This window comes from Culex quinquefasciatus, chromosome 2 (genome assembly GCF_015732765.1).
Source record: "Culex quinquefasciatus strain JHB chromosome 2, VPISU_Cqui_1.0_pri_paternal, whole genome shotgun sequence".
NCBI classification, from domain to species: domain Eukaryota; kingdom Metazoa; phylum Arthropoda; class Insecta; order Diptera; family Culicidae; genus Culex; species Culex quinquefasciatus.
This window is the reverse complement of record NC_051862.1, coordinates 49,684,855-49,708,928: the sequence shown is the minus strand read 5'-3', so window position 1 is coordinate 49,708,928 and position 24,074 is coordinate 49,684,855. Positions and strand designations below refer to the sequence as shown.

The following is a 24,074-nucleotide window of genomic DNA, read 5'->3' as shown; positions in this document are numbered from 1 at the left end:
CATAAATGCTTTGTTAAAAACTAATCGATAATAATTCAAACAAAAAAATGATCTAAATCATACTTTGAGCAGATGTAAAAATGCCATAAAATTGTAGAATTGTGTCAGATAGTTAGATGTTTAAGGCTCGTTAGAAAAAACAACCTATGGGTCATGGGTTTTCTATGCAGATAGGACCTATTGTTAATTTAATCTAGATATGTAAATTTTTTTGTTGCCTGACAGATAGTCTTTGAGGTGTGTCCAATTTACCCCCATGGCATATTGTACCAACAAGTTTTGGTGATAAAATGAATAAAATGCAAATAAAATGAAGGTCTACACCCGAACATGCGACGTGGGACTGCATGAATCTTCAGCTGCTGCCGGAAGGGTGTATTCCGAAATTACCGAATTACCACAATGAATAAAATGCAAATAAAATGACATCGTTCAATCAAATTCTTTAAGCAATAACACTCAAATGTAAATAAAAATCAAACCATTCACTTTAACGACCACCATGCCTTTTGTGGTGTCTATTGCAAGTTTTTGCTCGAATCTAAGAGTCCATTTTCACTCCGGAGTTCGAACTGGCGACCTTTGGATTGCGCGTCCAACCGTTTCCAGCGATTCCACCGGAGCAGTAATATCCATATTGTCCATATTCCCTCAAACTTCCTTAGAAACAAACATAACTTTTGGAAAAATATAGACTGCTCAAAAAATGAGCAACGAGTTGCATCAAGTTTGCAGTTCGCAGTTGGCCGGATTTTTTTCTGAATTTGATCTTATTTCAAAATACTGTATTTTCAAGATCGGAGAATTTCAATTTCAATGATCAGAACGAATTTCGGATTTGCATAAAAATCATCATTTCGAAACAAACTTCAATACTAATTTATTTTTCTCACACACACGTTTAACAACTATCACACTTATCAAATTCAATTTATTTCATCACATATCACTTTTATCACACTAAATTTTCCGTGCACCTTTCCCAAGACACCAACCACGCGCCCCATAATATTATACCACCCATCGCCATAATGGCGCCCAGTCACGCGCTCACTTGCACCCGAGATGCTAGCCGACATTGTTTACGTTCGCACATGACTCTCTTATTCTCAGTTTTTCTTGTTCGCTCTCTCGCAGCACAAATTCCTCCCTCTCTCGACGTTCTTCACACCAACAAACTGCCGTCGAGCGCTGAGAACATTCCGGTTCGTTCAATGAGACAAAAACAAAATGTTTTCACCCGCGAGAAACTGTCAACCTGGGAGCGCGCGCGCTCGTTCCCGCATTCTCTCGGTAGCCGCTGTCAGCAGTGGAAGTGTCAGAAGCGAGTACTCGCGCGGTCGCGTACTTGCGCGAATCGAATATCAATCGAAAGTGTGTTGCAGCAGTAACAACAGCATTTTTTCCCGTGTATGTGTGTGTGCGTGTGTGGGGGAGTGCAATATTGAGTTGCTTTTTTAAATTCCAATAATTGGGTGTGAATAACACGAGTTTTGGCAGTAAAGTATGCTCGGAATTGGGCAGCCTATGATGAGAGAGCTCTTGGAAGTAAACAAACTGTGTAACTAAAAATAGATTATGCTCTAATGGAAATCATGTGAGAGGCAACAGTGAGGAAAAAATCATTAATAAGTCGCGTCGCGGGTGTTTGTGCGTGCTGTTTTTCGTGATATTTTCAAAGGGCATAATTTAAACGTGAAAAATCCAGTTGTCACCACCCATTACTCTTTCGTTCAGCAATGGTTTTCATTCCGTGAACAAAGTACGAAAAAGTCAACTAAGAACATTTCGTACGACCTCGTGTGTGTGTGCGCGATTTTGCAAGCCATAAAAAATATAAATATAAAAGTGGCAGAAGCTAACATGTGAGCAACAGCAGTGGCAGCAGTAAAAAAAAGAGCGGAGTTCGCAGGAAACCTCAGAAGAAAACAAACAAAATATTAAAGTGGAACGAGGCAGACACAACGTGGATATAAAACACACACGTGTGGTTTGGTGTCACTTGGGTTAAACTGATAGTTAATAGCGACAAGAAAGAGTGAAGTTTAACTGACCGTGACTTCTAGGGCTGCCAGATTTTGACTCTGAGTCGAGAACAGAACACTGGTGAAGACTGAAATTAGTATGTAGACGAAATGCGTCTCTGTCAAGATAATAGCATACAAGCGGAATCAATCGACCAACTAACGTCATGATTCGAAATCCGGACACTTAGTAGCATAATTAATTAATTGATTACAACCAAATCAATATTCTTAGTAGCATATCATTTTTGTTATAGCTGGCAAAAAATCATGTAGTAAGTTGGAAATGTAGAAACATCATCAGGATGTAGTATAAACAGTCAGTTTCAAGAAAATGCATGCATAATGTGTCTTTTCTAACAATTTTTCGTCAGAATTTTAAAATTAAAATGACTTGTTGTGCTTTGAATCCCGGACACTGATAAAAGCTGATTCGAAATTTGGACACTTTTGCTTCGAATTCCGGACACACGATTTTACTTATGAATTGCACAAAATTGGACTGAAATGTTAGTGAATGGCATTCTTTAGATCTCAAATAAGCTGTTAACATCAAAACAATCGATAGTTTATTTAAAAATTTGCTAGAATTTAAGGAAATCAAAACCATAAATTTCTACTTTGCCTTCCCGGTGCTTTGAACGCCTACGAAATATTTCAAGTGAAATGTTTCGCATTTTTGGTAAACTTATAATTTTATTGTATTTAATTGTTTTGGCATTAACTACAGCGTTCAAACAAACTTCAAATGAAAGTTGATGTTGGAATTCATCAAATTACACAGTTTTGACATTCATAATGCGAACTTATATCCAAATAATTGATAAAACAAGATGAAGTGTCCGGGTTTCGAAGCGTCTGGGAATTCGAATCATGACGTTAGTATTATAAAACTTAGAGGTGTCCACTCAAATTGGGAAACCTGAAAAGTCCGGAATTTGGTACCACTTGCATAAAAAAATCAGGAAAAAAATCGTAAATTTGTTGTTTATTTTTAAATAAGGCCGTTGCAAATATTTTTCAAAGTTTATGTCGCCTCCCGCCACCCCCTATTCCCTTTCAAAGTTGGCCTGAATAATCAGGGGGCAAAAACATTTTTTTTTTCGAAAAACTTCAAAATGGTAATAACAATTAAAATTTAATCAACTGAAAACCAGTTAAAATGCATTTTCCCGCGTTTATAATCATATTCAGCATGTTTGAACTCCTTTGAAAACATTTTAAATTTTCATGAAATACCAATGCACAGTCCCACGAAAAGTTTTTTTCTTTTTGCGAAAAAAAAATTCCGTCAATACCTCGATTTTTTTTCGAAAAACATATGATTGGAAAGCAACTGTACGCCTGTAAAATGCATTTAAAACACTTTTTTCATCGAAATGTTGAAACCTAGGCTTGTAATTTCAATTTTTATATTTTTTTCAATAGTTCTACTCGTTTTTTTGTAATACAAGTTGGAGATTTCCGTTGCTTAAAACACATATTTTGCAAAGACCAGAGAGTTAATAAAAAGTGTACAGGAATTTAAGACAGAAAAAAACCTCGAGCGACTCTTTTTGCGTAAAAAGTTTTTTTGTAGGAATCAAAACATTAGAGTGTATTTTTTGTTATTAAAGAAAACAACACCATCATTTGATTAAAAAACAGAAATCAACAGATACAAGCTGTGTTGGTCTAGAAAAATCACAAAAAAAAAATACAAAAATAAATATTGAGGTAACATTCTCATAAAAATCCTCATGAAAAAAGGTTTGTATAGGAAAACAGAAAACATACAACATCATAAAAATATCAAATGGAACAACTCATTGAACATTATCACGTTAGAAGAGTTAAAAAACTCATAAATAGACTAACGAAATAAGATTTTTTTCTAAACAATATTTTGTTTAAAATTATTTTAAACTCAACAAATTTATATGCCGCCAGAATTTTTCTTATAAAACTTTTTAAAAAACTGTAGAAAACGAAAAAAATTTGAAATTGTAAAAATAAAGCTAACTTAATCCACCTATGTGGTTGGTGCCTTCCTGACTTTTTACCAACATTTTGTGATATTATGGGTTTGGACACATATTTCTCTCAACTATTTCTCAATAAAAAAAATACACAAATGTCACTTAAGTGGTCATATCTAGAGACAGGGTTGCCAGATCTTCTATGTTTTGGATTCATTGGAAAGGTCTTTTTATTACCTAACCAACGATGGGTCGGATGATGGATCCGGACATAGTTCACATGCATTTAAGTGAGATCCGGCTTCAAAAAAGTGCATAAATATCACTTAAGTGGTTATAACTTAAGACAGGGTTGCCAGATCTTCAATATTTTGGACTCATTGGAAAGGTCTTTTGATTACCTAACCAATGTCGGTTTGGATGATATATCCGGACATAGTTTTCATATAGATAAGTGAGATCCGGCATCAAAATTCCAGCATCCGATTCTCAACTCTGACACTTTTTTATACTTTTGAACTACTTATCGGATCTTCAAACAGTTAAATAGCGCAGTATGGGGCTACAAACTGGACCGAATGCAACTTGTTTGACCCAAATCAGATAAGCCAGTGCCAATAAAACTTGGCAAGAATTTGAAGCACCAAAAGGAATACGCACACACATACACACACAGACATTTGTTCAGTTTTCGATTCTGAGTCGATAGGTATACATGAATATAGGTCTACGAGCTGTTTTTCAATAGTTCATTTTTCGAGCAGGATTATAGCCTTACCTCAGTGAGGAAGGCAAAAACAGGGTTGTTTACAAGCATTTTAAATCATTGGGAAATCTAAAATATATATGTTAAAAAACTGCTCATGTTTTGAAAAATAAAAACATATTAAAGCATAACAAGAAAAAAGTTTGAAAGAAATTTTTTTTAAGGTTCAAATTTATTTTTTAAATTAAAAAAACATGTTTTTAAAATAAGACTATTTTACTAACAAACGTAATTCAGAAGTTAATAACTTTGTTCAATTAATTGCTCAGGTCGTCAAGACCTGTCGTCAAATCTACCCTATTTCGAACTTTTGGCATTTGAACTTTTACCATTTGAACTTTTTCCATTTGACCCTTTTAGGGTGTGGAATACAAACAGTTTAAATCAAATTTTATTTGCCTTAATTAATGGTTCCATCCCATTCCCCAGAATCTCACTCTCCAGAATGACCCATTCCCTAGACAAATTTTGGACCTTAAAAAATGTTATGTTTGGCATAATTTACAAAATTAACTCAATATTAGAATTGCTTAAAAAGTCTTTTTTTTTCATTTTTAATCAAGTTTAAAGCATCGCTGTCGTGCTATCTTGTCATATGTTGATTTTGGGCTCACAATGCCTCACCTTTTGACCTTCACAGATCCCCAAAATTCGATTTCAATCGTGAGATATTCAATATAAACCGAAAAAACTTCTTGTTTTTTTCACTATTCATATAAAAGATGTTTCAATCTTGTCGTGCTATCTTGACACAGCCTGAAAATTGATGTATGTGCGGCAATTGGCCAAAGGGATTTCAGGTCAGAACACGTTTGACACAAGTACGAGATCGACTACCGTAAACATTTGTAATTATAGCTCTGGACTCTAGCAACCAAACTACAGGAAAATGCACAGAATGGTCAGTCATACAACACATGTATGTTATTGTTTACATTGCAAGTTCTCGTTTTTGGTTATTCAAGGTCAAACATTAAAACGCGTTTTTCTCGGAACGTCAAAAAGCGACGTACGACAAGTTAGCACGACGGCGTCGAAAGGTAAATTCAATTTTTGTCAGAAATTATCAAAAAATGCGAAATCTTAACACTTTTTGCGAAATCTTATTACTTTTTCATTGCGTAATGAAAAAAAAAACTTTTTTGGAAGGTGTCATTCTAGGGATAGAACCTAAAATAGTATAATAGAGGTTTTTGACAGTTGAAAATGTGTATTTTGATCCCCTCAAAAGAGATTTTTTTAATATTCAGATGTGTGTTCATACCAAAACTTATAAATTTGACCGATTGTCTAGTATGTAACTCCATACTTAAGGTTTTTCCATATTCATTATGTTTTTTTTGGACATGGAGTCTTTAAAAAAACTGGCATTCACTGTCTCACCATAACCTTGAAACATGAAAAACTACTCTCACTGACATATTACATTACACAATCCAGTTATCACGTCAAACCAGTTTCAGCTACCCTTCTCGCACCTACTTACTACTGGCAGCCCTATCACCCGACACGAGCAAAGTCCCCACTATCTGTACTACCACCTGCAACGCGTCGCGACGCCACTCTCCTGCTGGTTGACGCCAGTTAGTTAAACCATCTAGGCAGTGAACTTGGACCAGTCCAAGGTGGTCTGGTATTGCGCGAAAAGAGTGACATCTGCGACGCCGCCATTGAGTTCCGTCATGGCCACCTTAGATATTGGATTCGCAAAATAGGACGGGCTCTTTTTTCGAACAAAAGTGTCGACGACTTGACCCAACTAACTAATCAAGTTGGGCTTCGATAAAGGGGGGTTCGAGGTCTCTCGATAAGATAAGTCCGCGATAAGTGGGTGATTTTTCCCCGCGGAATGAAATTAATGCTACAAGTGTGTTATCTACTTAGGTTCAACTAGTGCTGAATGCGAGGAAGAAATACAAGCAACAAAAAAAATCGTCATCAAGCAAAAAGTGCTACAGTGTGCTCCAATTTAAACCCCGGAGAGGGATTCGACGACACGCCGCCGCCGTCTCCGTAGACGGTAACGTCACCTCAAGTGGTGAATTTGTCAAGACCAAAATAGATCCGGCCGACCGGCGATTGAAATATAGATATTCGCCCAGGACGGCCCAGTAACCCCGAACAGCTGCTGTCCCCCGTGAAGATCGTACTACGGCGGTGAGAACGAGTGGCTGGCAGAAACCTCATCAGCCGCCAAGATGAGTCGCACTGACAACAACTGGAACGTCAAGTAAGTGTGGAAAATGCCTCAAATTTGCACATATTTATGTAGCCTAACATTTTAAACAATTTTAAAATATTTAAGGTTCAAGTAGTATTATTTTTTACGGGATCCACAGCCTGCAGGTGTGACAACTTGCAAAAGGTAATTGTAGGTAATGGCTTTGTCACTCTGGCAAACAAATTCAACCAAATTTCGGATAAATTCACAGAACCTTCAGCAAACAAACCGTGTTTGTTGTGATTTACGTTAAAACGTAACCTAAGAAACGTCCCAATCTTTAAATTTAAGATTAAATAATCATATTTTAGTAAAAATTTGATCGTTTTACGACAAAAAATTATTACCTAGTTGATAAATAGTAAATTTTCATAATATCACTATATTTTGCATGGATATTTTTGTTAACAATTGTTTATCAGTTTTTAAGTATTTTTATGTATTTATTTCTCAATAAAATATGTTGTTGCAGCAATTCGATTTTTGTTCTATACTAAAAATCCATATGGTACACTTGCCCCACCTGAACAAGATTTTTTAAAAGCTATCAACAAAAGTAACCAAAAGTTAAATCATTCTTTATAAAAGGTGCATGTCATTGGAAGGGTCACTACTGATCTAGGAAAAATAGCATTTTGATAAAATGAGCCTTAAACCGAACCCTAAGCCTTATTTTGTCATAATAACCTTAAGATTTATGTTAACCATTTGAGAAAACATCATCAAATAGTTTATTAGAGTTACCATGAAAATGGTTGACCATTGTAAACATTAAAAAAAAACTCTATTACATATGGTAACCATTTGACAAATAGTCAGCAAGGTCAGCGAAATAACTTTATGGTGGATTTTTCTAAGTTCCTCACTACAATCGATATTGTTTTCGTTTATTCGGGTATGCAAATCATACTCCAGTTGATATTTTGAGCCCGAAGCCCGAAAAACAGGTTTTCGCTTTACCGTTTGATTCGAGATAATTTTGATGGAATGAATTAATGTGTCGTAGGGTGATAAAATGGCTTTCAACCAATCAGGCTCATATTTGGGGGAAAGATGTGTCTACTAAATACACGTCTGCCATAATATTGGCTTTGGTTATGGACGCTGACTTGAAAAGTTATTCATAAATGTTTGATTCTGGGGTGTAATAGTAAATTATGGACAAAAAATACTTTTTTCGCTCGTAGGCTGCCATTTACACCAAAACTAATATTTCTTCAAATTTCTTTCGACGTTCCATAGGGATTGAGTTGGGCTACAATGTTCTTTAATAAGGTTTGGCCAAAATTTAGAATATACCTAGAATCCATGGCTGTATCATTGTTCCCCACTCATTTCAGCCCAAGGGTAACAATGAGACACTTTGATTTTTCTTCATTAAACTTTTCAAAATCGATGGAAATCTTTCAAATCATGAATTAAAAGTGATTTTTGGCATAGTTATAGATTTTTAACTTTATTTAACCAAAAATTCAAAATTATTTGGTATAAATATATGGAGTTTACGAAATTTAAATACTTTTTAGTAAAACTAAATAAAATTTCATGTTAACAAAATTCCTCTAAAATGTTCAAGGCATGTCACCTGCAACGGAACAATACAAAAACATGATGTTTTACTAGAAAAGTATTGATTTTCGTAGTGTGTCTCATTGTTCTCCAGTTGTCTCATTGTTCCTGCCAAGTGCGTCCACAATGAGACAGTAGAATAACTCTGGTTGTAGAGGTCGACTTACTTCTTCCCTAAGCCCCCTTACACTGTATAGAAACATGTCAAATTTATTGTTACCCACCAAAATGTGCTCCCTGTTGGCTTACGCACATAACTAATGGACAAATGACATCTTCAAATTGCCCCAAATCCATCCGTCTGGCCCAATTATCATGCCGCCGCTCATTGATAGTGTCAACTAAGGTAGCTAGGCGTGTGATTACTGACTCGTTAACTCTTGGTGAAACCCAAATTTTCCGAAGTGTGTTTTTCAAGTTCTCTTACGATGTTGATTTACAAATTTCCAAACTATCGAAAAATTTGCTTTTAACATTCAGTATTTAAAAAAAAGGAAACTTATAACTTGAAAAAGGTCACCCAAAGCTATAGTAACAACTCACATATTCACAACTGGTTACCTTGACCCTCACCGGTTGAACATAGTTCGCACATTCTCACACTTGAGAAGTGTTGTGAAGCTGTGTTGCTCGCTGTTGAGTGATCGCGCGCGATAAGAACCTTCTATTCAACAGGCATCGAGCTGTCAGCCGAGAGAGAATGCGAACGTACCGCGAGGAAACAAACGTGGTCGTCGTCTATCGTTCTCGCGAGCCGGCATTTGAAATTCAAAACAAGTTTCCCATCGCAAAATAAACCGGAGTGAACCGTGCTACGAATACCTTGAACAGGACTTGAGTTAGCCGCTTTTGTAAGTCACGTGAGGGGCAAACTATCGGTATGATATCACGTCGGATTTTGGACACCTAAGTGGTGTCACGAATTAACATGACCACATTGGTGCGGAATTCGCTAATGGACGATGTCGTTTGACCAGCTGAGATAAACAACCCAAATCTGGCCAGCAGATGTTCGCACATCCACGAGGCGTATTATCAAAAAAGTCAGAACGCGTTATCTGTTCCTACCTTGGTAACAGTGAAATATCATGTACTGGTAAAACGAGTCACGTTGATGGTTGTTCTCGACGCTGGTTGTAAAGTTATATAATTAGTCGCGGTTTGGCGCATAATTTGACACACGACTACGTATGGGAAAGGGTTGAGAAAATGGCAATTATTGAGCCTTTGTTTCTTTCGAATGCGATCAATATGAATAATGTGGCGAACTTGTTATTTCTAGTTTTGTTCGAAACGTATTGAAAATACTGCTGCTAACAAAAAAGTGATACAATCCTTTCGAAATCAGGTTTCCCTGAAGAAATGAAAGAAATCTTGTTTGATTTCCGTTTGGTGTTTAAGGTTTGGCTTTGCATCGCATATCGATTTGCTAATACCCCTTCCTGAACAGCATGCGATAGATTTTTTTTTTTCGGAAGGATAAGAGGTTCGTGACATTCTGGGAAACACACGACCAAAGAACACATCTACTTGTACGTTTATTTGCATGTGGTCAATACACCTGCAACGTAGTGGTGTAGGAGACGTTAGTCTGGATGGAAAATCGATTCGATTGGTTGGGAAGCTTTTTCAGGATGGACAATTAATATACAAAAACCTACTGATTGTTTGATGGACGCCGAACTATGCTTAACTTCGAGTGATTAAGTGCTAACCAATAATTATTCATTGAACAACCCAACGTTTAATTTATATAGCTCCTAATCAATCACAAAATTAAAAAAAAATGATTTTGCTTCCTCAACACAATCATAATTTTGTAAACTCTTGTTTCTCTTTTTCAGGTATCAATACCAAATTGATTTAAAAAAGGCCAAACATTCAATATTACGCCTCTTTAAAATGTTAGTCTTGGTTTAAAAATTTTGAAAATATTTTTTCGAAAAAATCGGAAAATTTCACGAATGTTTCATATTTTAACATTGAAAATCGGACCATTAGTTGTTGAGATAATGATATTAGAAAATGGTGTGTTGTTTGGGTGGGACTTAGAAAACATCAATTTTCCTGTTTTTAAACCTTTGCATGGTAATATCTCAGCAACTAAGGGTCGTATCAACAAAATTCAAAAATGCAAAATATTGAGAATTTTCTCAGCCTTTCAAAAAAAAAAAATTTTTTAAAGTTGGCAAACATGTGCACTTATTTAAAAAAATGAATAACTGCGACTATTTTCAAAAAAGTCACCTAAAAATTGATTAAACTTGAAAACGGTGCACTTTATCAAAATTTCATTAGAGTACTTTTTGATTGCAAATTTGATTTTACATCGAAAAATAAAGCTAAAAAAATTTTGCGACCAATTTTTCCATTTTTTGAAAAAAATCAGTATTGATTCAAAAATTTATAACTCGCTCAAAGATTTTTTGCACAACCTGGAAATTTCTGAAAAGTTGGCATTTGATGTCCTCTAAAACATATCAAAAAATTAAAAAAATAGTGTTTTTTGCAAATCAAGTTTTAGTGAGAAAAAGTTAAATAAAAACGTTACTTAATCCACCGGAAGGTGGTTGCTGCCTTCCTCCTTAAAGCCTTGCAACCACACACTACGAAAGCTTTGGCTAACGCTTACTTAGTAAAGACACTATACATCTGAGTGCTGCCATCTAGGTATGATAAATTTAATGAACCATTTGAAAGCACTGCAGTGTTTGTGTGCGTGCACTGAGCGTAAAGTTCCGACAGCTATCCGCCGGAGCTTTCAAATTATGTAAATAATGACCCTTTTAGTATCAACCAAAACAGTTTTTCGAACATATCTTTTAAAGTACTGCACCAAGCCGGATGAAATTTAAAAAGACTTAAAGAACCTGAAGGCAAATCCAAAACATAGATCCGGACAAAATCGGTCGAGCCAGTTCCGAGAAAAGTGAGTGAGAAAAAAAATTCTACGTCCATCCACACGCACAGACATTTGCTCAGAATTTGATTCTGAGTCGATATGTATACGTAAAGGTATATCTGGGAGGCTTATTTAAAAAGTTCAATTTTTGAGTGATTTTATAGCCTTGCCTCAGTGAGGTGAGGAAGGCAAAAATCACTAAAAAATTTTACCGTGCATATTTTTTTTCAGTGTAGTCCATATCCAGAACTACAACTTTGCCCAAGACACAAAATCGATCACAAAATTCTTTCAAAAGATACAGATTTTTGAATTTTCATACATCATTTTTGTATGGCCAGCTGCCAAATTTGTATGGAAAATTATATGGACAAACTAATGATGCAAAATGGCTTCTTTGGGCATACCGAAGGCACCAAAAAAGTTTCAGTCATATTAAAAAATACAAAAATTAAAATTTAAGAAAAAAGACCGATTTCGTTTGTTTGTTAATGATCGAACACCACATTTTGGTGTTATTTTAGTATTACATTCAAAAATCTGTATCTTTTGAAGGATTTTTTGATCGATTTGTTGTCTTCGGCAATGTAGTAGGTGGATACGGATACGGATACGGACTACACTGTACAAAAATGATACACGGTAAAAAAATTGTATTTTTTTATTTTACTTTTTACCTGGGTGCTGAATAGTGGTTCGCAAAACGGCCTCAATTTTGAACTGTCAAAGTGGAACCAATTTACTGTTCGCCAAAAGAAGAGAGTATTGCTATTGATCATTAAAAATTGTTGTTTTTTAACAAAAATGAAAAATGTGTGGCTTTTGAGGACATGAAGTTGAAGTCGAGAAAACTTAAAAAAAATTAAGGCGAAATCGTATTTTTTTTAAATAATAATAGAAGTTGTTTATGGTCTATGCGGTTGTATCCATCCAGAAGCTGTCTTTATCGTTGAAAACCTATTGGTTTAATCAAAATATTTTCTGTTTGTTGGATCAGCTTCGCTAGAATTAGCGATGTTTATTTAATGGACCAGGAAGAGCTGCAGGATTCCTAAATCAGCCTGGGAATTTATCTGCGACATCCCAGAATGACACTCTCGTCGCAGTTCTTCGTCACCCGTAATAATGAAAAATCTCGTCTAACCGATCAAAACTTGAGAACACACACAATTTTCAAGCAATTAATGTCAAAAACTAGACAGAAAAAATACATAATACTGATTATAAAACAGCTCATTTATCAGTAAGAAAAAAGTCATGCTTGTGCTTGAACAGCCTCCTACTTTGTAGATGTAAACAAAGTGGGATCATTCGAAAATCACGTTGCGCATTCTCTCTATTCATCACCCAGCTTTTTACCAATAAAATTTGATTTGCAAAAAAAAAAACACTATTTAATTTTTTTTATTTTTTTATATGTTTTAGGGGACATCAAAAGCCAGCTTTTAAAAAATTTCCAGGTTGTGCAAAAAATCGTTGACCGAGTTATGTTTTTTTAATTGATACTGATTTCTTAAAAAATCGAAATATTGGTCGCAAATTTTTTTCAACTTCATTTCCCGATGTATAATCAAATTTGCAATCAAAAATTTCTTTAGTGAAATTTTGATAAAGTGTTTAAGCTTTTTATAGTTAATTTTTTTGAAAATAGTCGAAGTTTTTATTTTTTTAGATTAGTGACATGTTTGCCCACTTTTGAAAAAAATATTTTTGAAAAGTTGAGAAAATTCTATAAATTTTGTTTTTTTTTTTAAACTTGTTGAAACGATTTAGTTGCTGAGATATTGCCATGCAAGTGATTAAAACAGGAAAATTGATGTTTTCTAAGTCTCACCCAAACAACCCACCATTTTCTAATGTCAATATCTCAGTAACTAATAGTCCGATTTTCAATGTTAAATTATGAATTTGTGAAATTTTCCGATCTTTTCGAAAACAATATTTTCAATTTTTTAAAATTAAGACTAACATTTCAAAAGGGCCAAACATTGAATAATACGCCCTTTTAAAATATTAGTCTTGGTTTAAACAATTTGAAAATATTTTTTAAAAAATTCTTAAAACAACACCTAAACTACAAAGCTCGCAGAAAACTAGGAGGGTTGCATATAAAAAACGTTGCTTAATCCACCTTTAGGTGGGTGGTGCCTTCCTTACATTCATAAAGTTAATACAAAAAGAGTATAAATAAGACTTATTTTTATCAAAATATCTAAGGATCCGGCATAAAAAACTGTATAAATAACACTTAAGTGGTTAAAACTTTTGATAGGGTTGTCAGATCTTCAACGTTTTAGGCTCATTGGAAAGGTCTTTTAATTACCTATACAAAGACAAGTCGCATGATGGATCTGGACAACGTTTTCATCAGAATATTTGAGATCCGAACACTTAAGTGCTTATAACTTTTTATAGGATTGTCAAATCTTCAACGTTTCAACGGCGTTGGAAAGGTCTTTTAAATACCTTTTTTTAAATACCTTTTTAAAAATGTATAGCATGACGGGTTTTCTTACAAAAACCATCCTTTTTACAATCTTCCGGACTTTATTCGAAATTGTTTTTTTAGCATAACTTTTCAAGTACTTTACTAAACTTCATAATATTAACTAGGGTCTTGTGGGACCCTAAGACGGATCAAATGAGACCAAAACGGTCGAAATCGGTTCAGCCAATCCGGAGATAATCGTGTGCATATTTTTCAGTGCACGGACTCACATCCAGACACACGAACAGACATTTGTTCAGAATTTGATTCTGAGTCGATAGGTATAGGTGAAGGTGGGTCTACGAGGTCTAATAAAGAAGCTCATTTTATAGCCTTTCCTCATTGAGGTGAGGAAGGCAAAACCGAGTGTTTTCGCGCCTGATAGTTTGTGTAATAATCATGCCCTTCTTTTTTTACCATTTTACAATCTTAAAAATATAAAGCTTTCGGAAGTGCACAACTCGTGCTCATTCAATACCTTTTAAATTGAGCCTTTAAAATTCGCCATCCTGCGCGCCGCTGACAACTCCGCTCTGCCCAGTCTTAGTGCAAGTTTCCGGTCAGTTAGTACTGTTATAAAAAAAAACAACCCACCCCCCATCTGGAGGTCAAGGTTAGCGATTTCCTACACCGGCACGATGTTTGTATCACGTTCCACCTGCCTGACCACTGGAACTTGGTCGTCGTCGTCGTCGTCACCAACATTTGCCGGCGCCACGTACCAAGAACATTCGGTCAAAGGTTGGAAACATTCACGGTTGTCATTTTCTTTGAGTTTTTTTTTACTGGAGTTGGTTTAAACTTCTTGACATCTCACCTAATACAAAATCGAGAAAATGACTCCAACCTGTAAAAGTTACGATGTATGACAGAATAGAAACTAACCACCTATGACCAGAGTTGTTGTGGTGAGTCCAGCTGGTCACGTGTTTGGACGGCTGTTTTATTTTTTTATGAACCCGCACCAGGAAGTCACAGGACTAGTTGACGAAGCAGTTGAACAGATATTGAATCGGTTGTTTTGATGGTGATTGTTTGAGTATTGAAACAGTTAAGCATTTTCAGATATCTTGATGAAATCACTGTACAAGATTTTCACATCCTTCCAAAGACGAGAAGCTCTTATCAAAAGCCACAATTATCTCACACCACCTAGTGCACTTCCGGCATCTTGGTCACGTTTCCGCGGGTTGTTTGACCTAGATAGCAAGTATAAAGCGAACCGTGCAGCTAGATTGCACTTTATATGCAATCTATTCTTCTGGTTGCATTCAAGTTACCTCAACCAAGAGCTGAATGGAACAAAAAAAATCCAAACCCTACTTTTGTAAGATGCTCGATAGAGCACAAATTCCGAGGAAGTAATCAAAAGGTCGCAACCGCTTTTTTATGGCTTCCTGGAAGAATCGATGCCATTATTACCATTGAGAGAGGTAGTAGGCACTTAAACGCTGATTGAAACTAAGTTCGAACACTTTGAAGTGGGAGCTTTTGTGTTTGTTCACGTTGAGGAGTTACAAATCGATCAACATCTACAAGGGTTTTCTTTGAGCAGCCCATATTGATCGAATCAGAAGCATTGTTATCCGAGCATTCGTTGGTGAAGGTTGTCTGAATCAACATGACTCGTCGCGTCCCGGCGCAAAACGCCGGCAATATTGCCCTACCTGCGGCTCAAGCAGGCAAAAAAGTGGGAATTTCCAAAAGGAAGGTTGAGGCCTCAACTGATGGCCAAAAACCGGGATTTCCAAAAGGAAGGTGCTTTTGGAAGTGACATCGAACAGCAAAAAGACGAAAAAGAGCGACGGTACTGTACCGATGGATGAGGAGGAGGAGAACTCTTCATCGCACGAGGAGCAGCTTTTGAAGAACAACAAGTTCGCTGGACTGCCTGACGAGGACCAGGTAGCGGAAGCAAAGGAGAATGAAGTGAAACAGCGAAAGGAGAAACTGCCTCCTTTTTATGTGCGGCAATCAGCAGCAACGATCGACTTTCGAGCGGGGCTGGTTGAACTCATCAAGTCTGGGAAAGTCCTAGGCAACATTCGTCTGTGTCAGGACGGATTTAAGGTGCTGGTGCAATCCAGGCAGCACTATCAACTGGTCAAGGATTACTTGACCGAAAACGAGGCGGAGTACTTTACCCATGATGTCGTCATGGATAAGCCGTACAAAATCGTCGTCAGAGGTCTGTACGACATGCCAGTGGAGGAATTAGCTGCCGAGCTAAAAGTTTTGAAACTGGATGTGTTGGCCGTGCACAAAATGAGCCGACGCAACAAAGACATCAAGTACCGTGACCAGCTCTACCTGCTGCATTTGGCTAAGGGATCGACGACGCTTCCTGAGCTGAAGGCAATTCGAGCGGTTTTCAACATTATCGTGTCGTGGGAGCGATACCGACCAGTGCATCGTGACGTCACACAATGCTTCAACTGCCTGGGTTTCGGGCACGGAGGTAAGAACTGCCACCTGAAGCGTCGTTGCGCCAAATGTGGTACCGATGCGCACATCACATCCCAGTGCATCCAAGATTCGCTGGTGAAGTGCCTCAACTGCAACGGTGAGCACTCGTCAACCGACCGAAAGTGCCCCAAGAGAGCTGAGTTCGTGAAAATTCGGCAGCAAGCATCGACGAAGAATCAGCCTCAGCGTCGTAGAACTCCTCCAGCCCTGGTGGAGCAAAATTTTCCACCTCTTCAACCGCGACGCCAGGTCCCGAACTTGGCACCGTTGCCGTTGGATCCCAGGAAGAGAGCTGAGATGAATCATCCACGGCCGGGTTCCAGCCAGGAGCCGAGACCGCCACCACCGGGCTTCAGCCAGGAGCCAAGACCAACCCAAGAACCAGCAGTTGAGGAAAATGGTAATGATCTTTACACCTCAACCGAACTCCTCAATATTTTCAAACAGATGTCCGCTGCACTGCGTGGATGCAAAACCAAGACCCAGCAGATTGAAGTGCTGACCTCGTTCGTCATCCAGTATGGATCGTAGGTCCCTCAAGCTGCTGAATTGGAACGCTTGCTCCATTAGGAGGAAGAATTTAGAGCTGGTGGATTTTCTTCGCGAGAAGGAGATCGACGTAGCTGCCATCACGGAAACTCATCTGAAGCCCGGTGAAAAAGTTTATCTGCAAAACTACAAGATCGCGACGCAGCTCGATAGGACCACCTCTGGAGGAGGAGGTGTGCTTGTCGCTGTTCATCGTGATCTCAAGCCACGCCGGCTGCCACACTTTAAGCTGGACATCATCGAGGCCGTTGGAGTGGAAATTCCCACTTCGGTTGGCCCAGTACTCTTCATTGCTGCATACTGCCCACGTCAGGTGAATGCCAGAGATGGTTCAGCAGCAAAACTGAAGAGCGATATCCAGAAGCTGACACGGCGGAGCGCAAAGTACATCATCGCTGGTGACCTCAACGCGAAGCATGAAGTTTGGGGCAACAGCAGGAGGAATCGGAACGGAGTGATTCTGCACAACGATCTGCAAAACGGATACTACAACGTTGTGAGTCCGGATCGTCCAACGAGGGTGGCTCGGTCTGGGAATCACTCAATCATCGACTTCTTCATTACCAATATGGCTGAGAACGTGGCTCATCCTGAGGTGTTTGAAGAGTTGAGTTCTGATCACTATCCGGTGGTTGTGGAGGTTGGAGCTTCCGTTACTCCGCAGCGGCAACCAACCCGGAAAGATTACCACAACGTTGACTGGCAGCAGTTTCAGCAAGTGGTCGACAGCAACATCGACTATGATCAACACCCGGAAACTTCTGCCGATATTGATCGTTCGCTGGAGGTGATCCAGCAGGCTATCAACCAAGCAGAGGCTGCCAACGTTCGGGAGGTTCCTGTTAATTTTAAGGTAACTGATATTGACGTAGATACTAAACACTTGATTAGACTTAGGAATGTTTATAGGAGACAATATCAACGGACTGGGGACTATGACAAAAGATTTCAGTTAACAATTTGAACAAAATCATACAAGACCGACTTGACAATATCAGAAATCAAGAATTTTCAAAACATGTAAGCCAGCTTGGGAATTATTCAAAACCATTTTGGAAACTTTCAAAAGTTCTTAAAAACAAACCAAAGCCTATTCCTCCTCTTATTGTTGAGGATTCTCCTTTGATTACATCCGAGGAAAAGGCAAATGCACTTGGGCTTCATTTTGTTAGTTCACATAATCTTGGCGCTTCCATGACCAGCCGTAAAGAAACATCAGTTGCCAATAGTATTTCAACAATCAATGACTCTACCTTTGAATTTCCTGCAGATTCCCATGTTTCTGGTGAGGAAGTCAAAGTTGCAGTTAAACAAATGAAAAATATGAAAGCTCCAGGCTTTGATAACATTTTAATCTAGTGTTGAAAAAACAGAGTGATCAGTTCTTTCAACATCTAGCCAATATTTTCAATAAATGTTTGCAACTTGGTTACTTCCCCACCAATTGGAAGCTGGGCAAAGTCATACCAATTTTGAAGCCTCAAAAGATCCAACATCGCCAACAAGTTATCGTCCCATTAGTCTTTTGAGTAGTCTGTCCAAACTCTTTGAGAAGGTCATCTATTCAAGGCTTTTGGATTTTACCAACGATAATAATATAATTTTGAATGAGCAGTTTGGCTTCCGAAAGGGACATAATACTGCTCATCAGCTTACGAGAGTAACTAAAATCATCAAGCAGAACAAGCTTGAGTCTAAATCAACTGCTATGGCTTTGTTGGATGTTGAGAAGGCTTTTGACAATGTTTGGCATGATGGTTTGATACATAAACTGTATTTATACGGTTTTCCAATGTATCTTATCAAAATTATCCAGCACTATCTTTCGGAGAGATCGTTCAAGGTTTTTCTGAATGGGATTGCTTCTGGATTATTCAACATTGATGCTGGGGTTCCCCAAGGAAGTATTCTTGGCCCACTTCTGTACAATATTTTTACATCTGATTTGCCTACTCTTCCTGGTAATGGTGTGTTGTCACTTTTTGCTGATGACACTGCCGTTATTTATAAGGGTAAAATAACCAGATATTTAGTTGGCCGTCTTCAGAAGGGTCTTGACGTTCTTTCCGAATACTTTGGCGACTGGAAAATTCGCATAAATGCAGCCAAAACTCAAACCATCATTTTTCCACTTTCCAAATCGGCCAGATTTGTCCCAAAGGATGATGTTTTGATTAAAATGAATGATGTTTCGATACCCTGGTCAAAGGAAGTTGTCTATTTAGGTCTCATACTTGACTCGAAACTATTGTTTCGGCAGCATGTAGATAAAATATTGAACAAGTGCAGCATTCTCATCAGGTGTTTGTATCCTTTAATTAACAGAAAATCAAAGCTATCTTTGAAAAATAAGTTAGCAGTTTACAAACAAATAATTTACCCTGTTATTGAGTATGCAGTACCTGTTTGGGAGTGTTGCGCTAGAACTCATAAATTGAAGCTCCAGCGTGTCCAAAACAAGGTACTCAAAATGGTTTTGAATGTTCCTGGCTGGACAAGATCAAGTGAGGTTCATGAATTAGCAGAAGTAAAAATGTTGGATCAGAAGATTCAAGAAAAATGTTTGAAATTCAGGGAAAAATGTGCTATATCTGAATACCCCTTGATTCAAGGATTGGTTTAGTTTATGGTAAGATTAAGTTAGTTTTAGGTTAGGTTATGTTTTCTTATTTTTTTCCTCATTGTACCTAGTGTTACAAAAATGATAAATCATATACTTTTAAAGTTATAAAAATGAACAGTGTTTAAATCACGAAAAGCAAACTAAAGCTGAAGAGCCACAGCTGACCACTTATTATGTAAACCAAATGTAATTATTATAAGAAAGATTCAATAAAGTATATTTAATTCAAAAAAAAAAAAAAAAATCGAATCAGAAGCAGTTCTTGCGTGTTCTATCGAGAAACCAAACTGTAGAGTTGAGTTTACGTAAGGGGAGAACTAATATTCGAGCAAGCCCAATCATGGTAACAACAACAACCTCGCTGGTCACCCTGTATGATGTTTTTCTGGTGGAATGGCCCACGACCCATCAAAGCGACTATTTTGGGATTCGTTATGTAAATTGGGTTGGTGGATGAAAGAGTACATTCGGACTCCGGTTGGACCATAAATTACGGGTGAATTTTTTTCTTTCGGTGGCAGAAGCCATTTCTCATGTGCCGTTTTTGACGACGCAGGTCGAGGACGTCCACGGAGAGGTTAAATCTGGCTGTGGTAATGTCAAGTTAGAGTGCGGTGACGAGTACTGCAAGTGACACTACGAAGTGTGACACGTTTTTGCAACGTTTTAGGGAGCATGATTTTTTTTGGCACATGATGGCTTTATTACTCGTGTTTGGATTTTTTGCTCACAAATGGAGACACTTGGAATAATATTAACGATGACTCCGATATTAGTTACTACATACACTGTGTACCACTTAATAACCGTTTTGATGCAAAATGTGCAGATCAAATTTTGATTAGCTAATAAACAATTAATTTTAACCCAATATTTAGCAAAATTATGCTAGCTTTTCCGAAAGCGCTTTTCAATGTTTCTGCAATGCACAGTGGGCCAGATCGCTAAATTCAGTAGACAATTGATTTTCCGAAAAGAATATTGAAATTGGGTGTTTTCAGAAGTGTTGTTGCAAATAGGGAAGAGCAACTTTTGGCTTGATTAAAAATTAAGGTGGTTCAGTTTCCAATGTTTTAAAATTGTATTTTTCCAGGAGATTTTTTCTGTTTTATAAAGCCAAGTAACATTGTCGAAGACATCAAAAATTTATTTCGCAATGTATGTTTTGTACGACACATTTTGTCCACAGCATCAGACTGCCCATATTAGAAAATTCGAAAAAAAACGCCTAATCAAGTATTTGGTTTTACAGTGTGACGTCACGAGCGCACACGCACACACATGTTTACTGAGACACACGTGCAAAAAATGTAAACAGCGCAGCCAAGCTGTCAAATTTCTAACCTAAAAACCGAGTCGGTGTAAAACCTAATTCCTACAAAAACGCGTTTTAGTGTTTGTCACCAGATCTCCATCAAGGCAATTTCCCAAATGAGTGGCATTTTAGTCATTTTGCTTTTCGCGTCGGCAGCCAAGTTTAAACACTATTTCAGTGAAATTCAAGTTTCAAAAGATGCGTTGAAACCAGGGATGGAATAATCGCAAAAAAAAACAATTTCGCTTGCGAACTTTCTTCACCCGCGAAAGAGAGAGGAGGCAAATCACGCAAAAGGAAATCGCTCCCGAAATTCTCCGAGAAAATCAATCTGCTGATGATTTTTTTGTGAATTTCCTTGTCAGCACCGCACTTTGTTTACACACATTGCCAATCTACAAAATGTGACAGGTATTTTTTCGACGTGTGACGTTACACTTTCAAGTGTAGTGGTGATGTTCCGCCGAATAATCAAGATGATGATTTTTTCGATTGTTTTTACCGATCTTTCGTGCGCGAGAGAGGAGAGCCATGCTCTCTTCGGATTTTTTCTCTTGATGAACGTCCAGATATTTTTTTTTGATGATGATTATGCCATCGCTGGTAGGAACATCTTCTACCACCTTGTGCTAATATATTTTGTAATTTTACCTTTAATATTTTAATAACCGGTTAAATCTAAATGGCAAAAACTTCTAGAAATCCGCTTCGATTTGGCTCAAAATTGGATTGGGGGTTCCCTGACCAAAACAATGAGACCCGTTTTTTTGTGTTTGGCCATTAGGGTGACCTACACCGTGTTAGGGTGGCCCAAAAAAACATTTTTTGTCAATTTTCACAAAATCCACTTTTTTTTTAAAAACATAACAATCGATTTTAGCTGTTTTAGGCGCAAGTGAAACAAGATAAGTTTGACCTCCAAGAAAAAATAGTCTGGAGTTTTAAAAATCTAACCTAACATTTGAAAAAGTATTATGAAAACTTAAAATACCGTTTTGACGGTATGTGGACCACATAGCCTATGTCTGGCAATATTTTTATCGAATTCCTCGGACAATTTCACATAACATACTAAAAAATAGGGCCTTCTATCGGATGGGGAAGTAAAACGTCGGTCCATTTGCGTAAAAAAGGTTTTGGGTGACTCACCACACATAACCTTCGGACGCCTAGAAATGAGCAAAAACTTGCAACAGAGCCCACAAAAGACCCGGGGTCGTTAAAGTGGATTGCTTTGCTTTTTTTTACAAAAAAAAATAGGAGAAGTTCATTCACAGGATTCCGGAATATGATTTTTTGAAATGAAATCCGGGGATTTTCTACTTGAGTATGTTACGTTAAATTGTCCGAGGAATTCGATAAAAAATATGTTAAGACAAAGGCTCTTTGGACACCGTCAAGACGGCATTTTAAAGTTTCATACGATCTTTTCAAATGGCAGGCTATATTGTTGAAACTTTTAACTATTTTCCTTTAATAAGCAATTTCCGTCGAATTTCGCAAAAAAAAACTATTTTTTTTACAAAAATCATAACCCCTCGCCATTTCATCCGATTTTAGCTGTCTTATACGCAATTGAAAGGTCATTAGTTGTTATTAGTTGGTCCCAGAATAAACATTATGCAACAAGTTCGACACAGTTAACAATCAATTGTTAATTTTTTGACAGTTCAATAGTTGAATTTTCTGCATTTTTTTAAATTTTGTATTAATTATTGAAAAAGTTTTTTTTTCTATTCTAAAACGATGTAAGGCCGTTGCAAATATTTTTTGAAGTTTATGCCCCCTCATCTGTTCAATTGTTTTGCAATCATCAGTTTCCAAGATATTAACATTGGAATTTTATAAAAATTCGAAATATTTTTATTCCAGCAGGAGTGTAGCCAGAATTTTGGATCGGGGGGGGGGGCTGGAAGAAATTTTCTTCTTCTTTTCTTCTTCTTCCTTCTCTCCCATATGTCTTCAAAAATTTCGGGGGCTTCAGTCCGAAGCCCCCCCCTGGCTACGGGACTGTATTCCAGCCCAAACATGTTAAATGCAATTATAGATGCAGAAAAATCCGTTTTACATTGTTTTCAGTTGATTTGACTTTAATTTACATTAAAATTTTGAAGTTTCTTGTAAAAGGGTAATTCTCCGCCAACTCACACAGCAGTTGCCCCGACCCCTCTTCGATTTGCGTGAAACTTTGTCCTAAGGGGTAACTTTTGTCCCTGATCACGAATCCGAGGTCCGTTTTTTGATATCTCGTGACGGAGGGGCGGTACGACCCCTTCCATTTTTGAACATGCGAAAAAAGAGGTGTTTTTCAAAAATTTGCAGCCTGAAACGGTGATGAGATAGAAATCTGGTGTCAAAGGGACTTTTATGTAAAATTAGACGCCCAATTTGATGGCGTACTCAGAATTCCGAAAAAACGTATTTTTCATCGAAAAAAACACTAAAAAAGTTTTAAAAATTCTCCCATTTTCCGTTACTCGACTGTAAAAATTTTGGAACATGTCATTTTATGGGAAATTTAATGTACTTTTCGAATCTACATTGTCCCAGAAGGGTCATTTTTTCATTTAGAACAAAATTTTTCATTTTAAAATTTCGTGTTTTTTCTAACTTTGCAGGGTTATTTTTTAGAGTGTAACAATGTTCTACAAAGTTGTAGAGCAGACAATTACAAAATTTTGATATATAGACATAAGGGGTTTGCTTATAAACATCACGAGTTATCGCGATTTTACGAAAAAAAAGTTTTGAAAAAGTTGGTCGTCATCGATCATGGCCGTTCATGGTCACTCGCGACAGACACGGACGACGAAACAAAGAGAAACGCAAAAAGTAACTTTTTCAAAACTTTACAAATAAATTATTTTTTTAAACATTTTTTGTAAACAGTTTATCGCATTTTTTGAACTTTAAAATTTTAAAGTTTTTAAATCTAGGGAAAACTTCAATTTAACATGAAAAAATATTTAAAGACAGAAAAACATATTGTTATTTAACAAAAATGCCTAAGTTGTAATTTATGAAAATTACATCCAGTTTCAAGCTCAAAAATTATTTGTTTATTTTGAGCTATTTTTATACTATTTCAAACAATATTTCTGGCAAAGGTGACTCCATATGCATTATTTAGCATGAGGAACAGTATTGCTGAACATTTTAGTAATATTCATTAGTATACTTATTAAAACAGTGG

At 37.0% G+C, this 24,074-nt stretch overlaps 1 protein-coding gene across 9 annotated transcripts in view; it reads left to right on the top strand.

Moving 5' to 3' along the window:
* Positions 1 to 1,273: 1,273 nt before the first annotated feature.
* Positions 1,274 to 24,074, top strand: part of LOC6040400 (phosphatidylinositol 4,5-bisphosphate 5-phosphatase A) — a 60,698-nt gene continuing 37,897 nt past the window's right edge. For 2 of the 9 annotated variants that reach the window (XM_038253368.1, XM_038253360.1), the window contains exons 1-2: positions 1,274 to 1,410; positions 6,633 to 6,978. In XM_038253368.1, coding sequence (XP_038109296.1) covers positions 6,947 to 6,978 — 32 coding nt within the window. In that variant the 5' untranslated portion in view covers positions 1,274 to 1,410; positions 6,633 to 6,946. Of the gene's footprint in view, positions 1,549 to 1,758; positions 1,866 to 2,009; positions 2,123 to 6,632; positions 6,979 to 24,074 lie in introns of those variants that run through there. The other 7 variants (XM_038253364.1, XM_038253362.1, XM_038253361.1 and 4 more) reach the window with 7 other exon arrangements.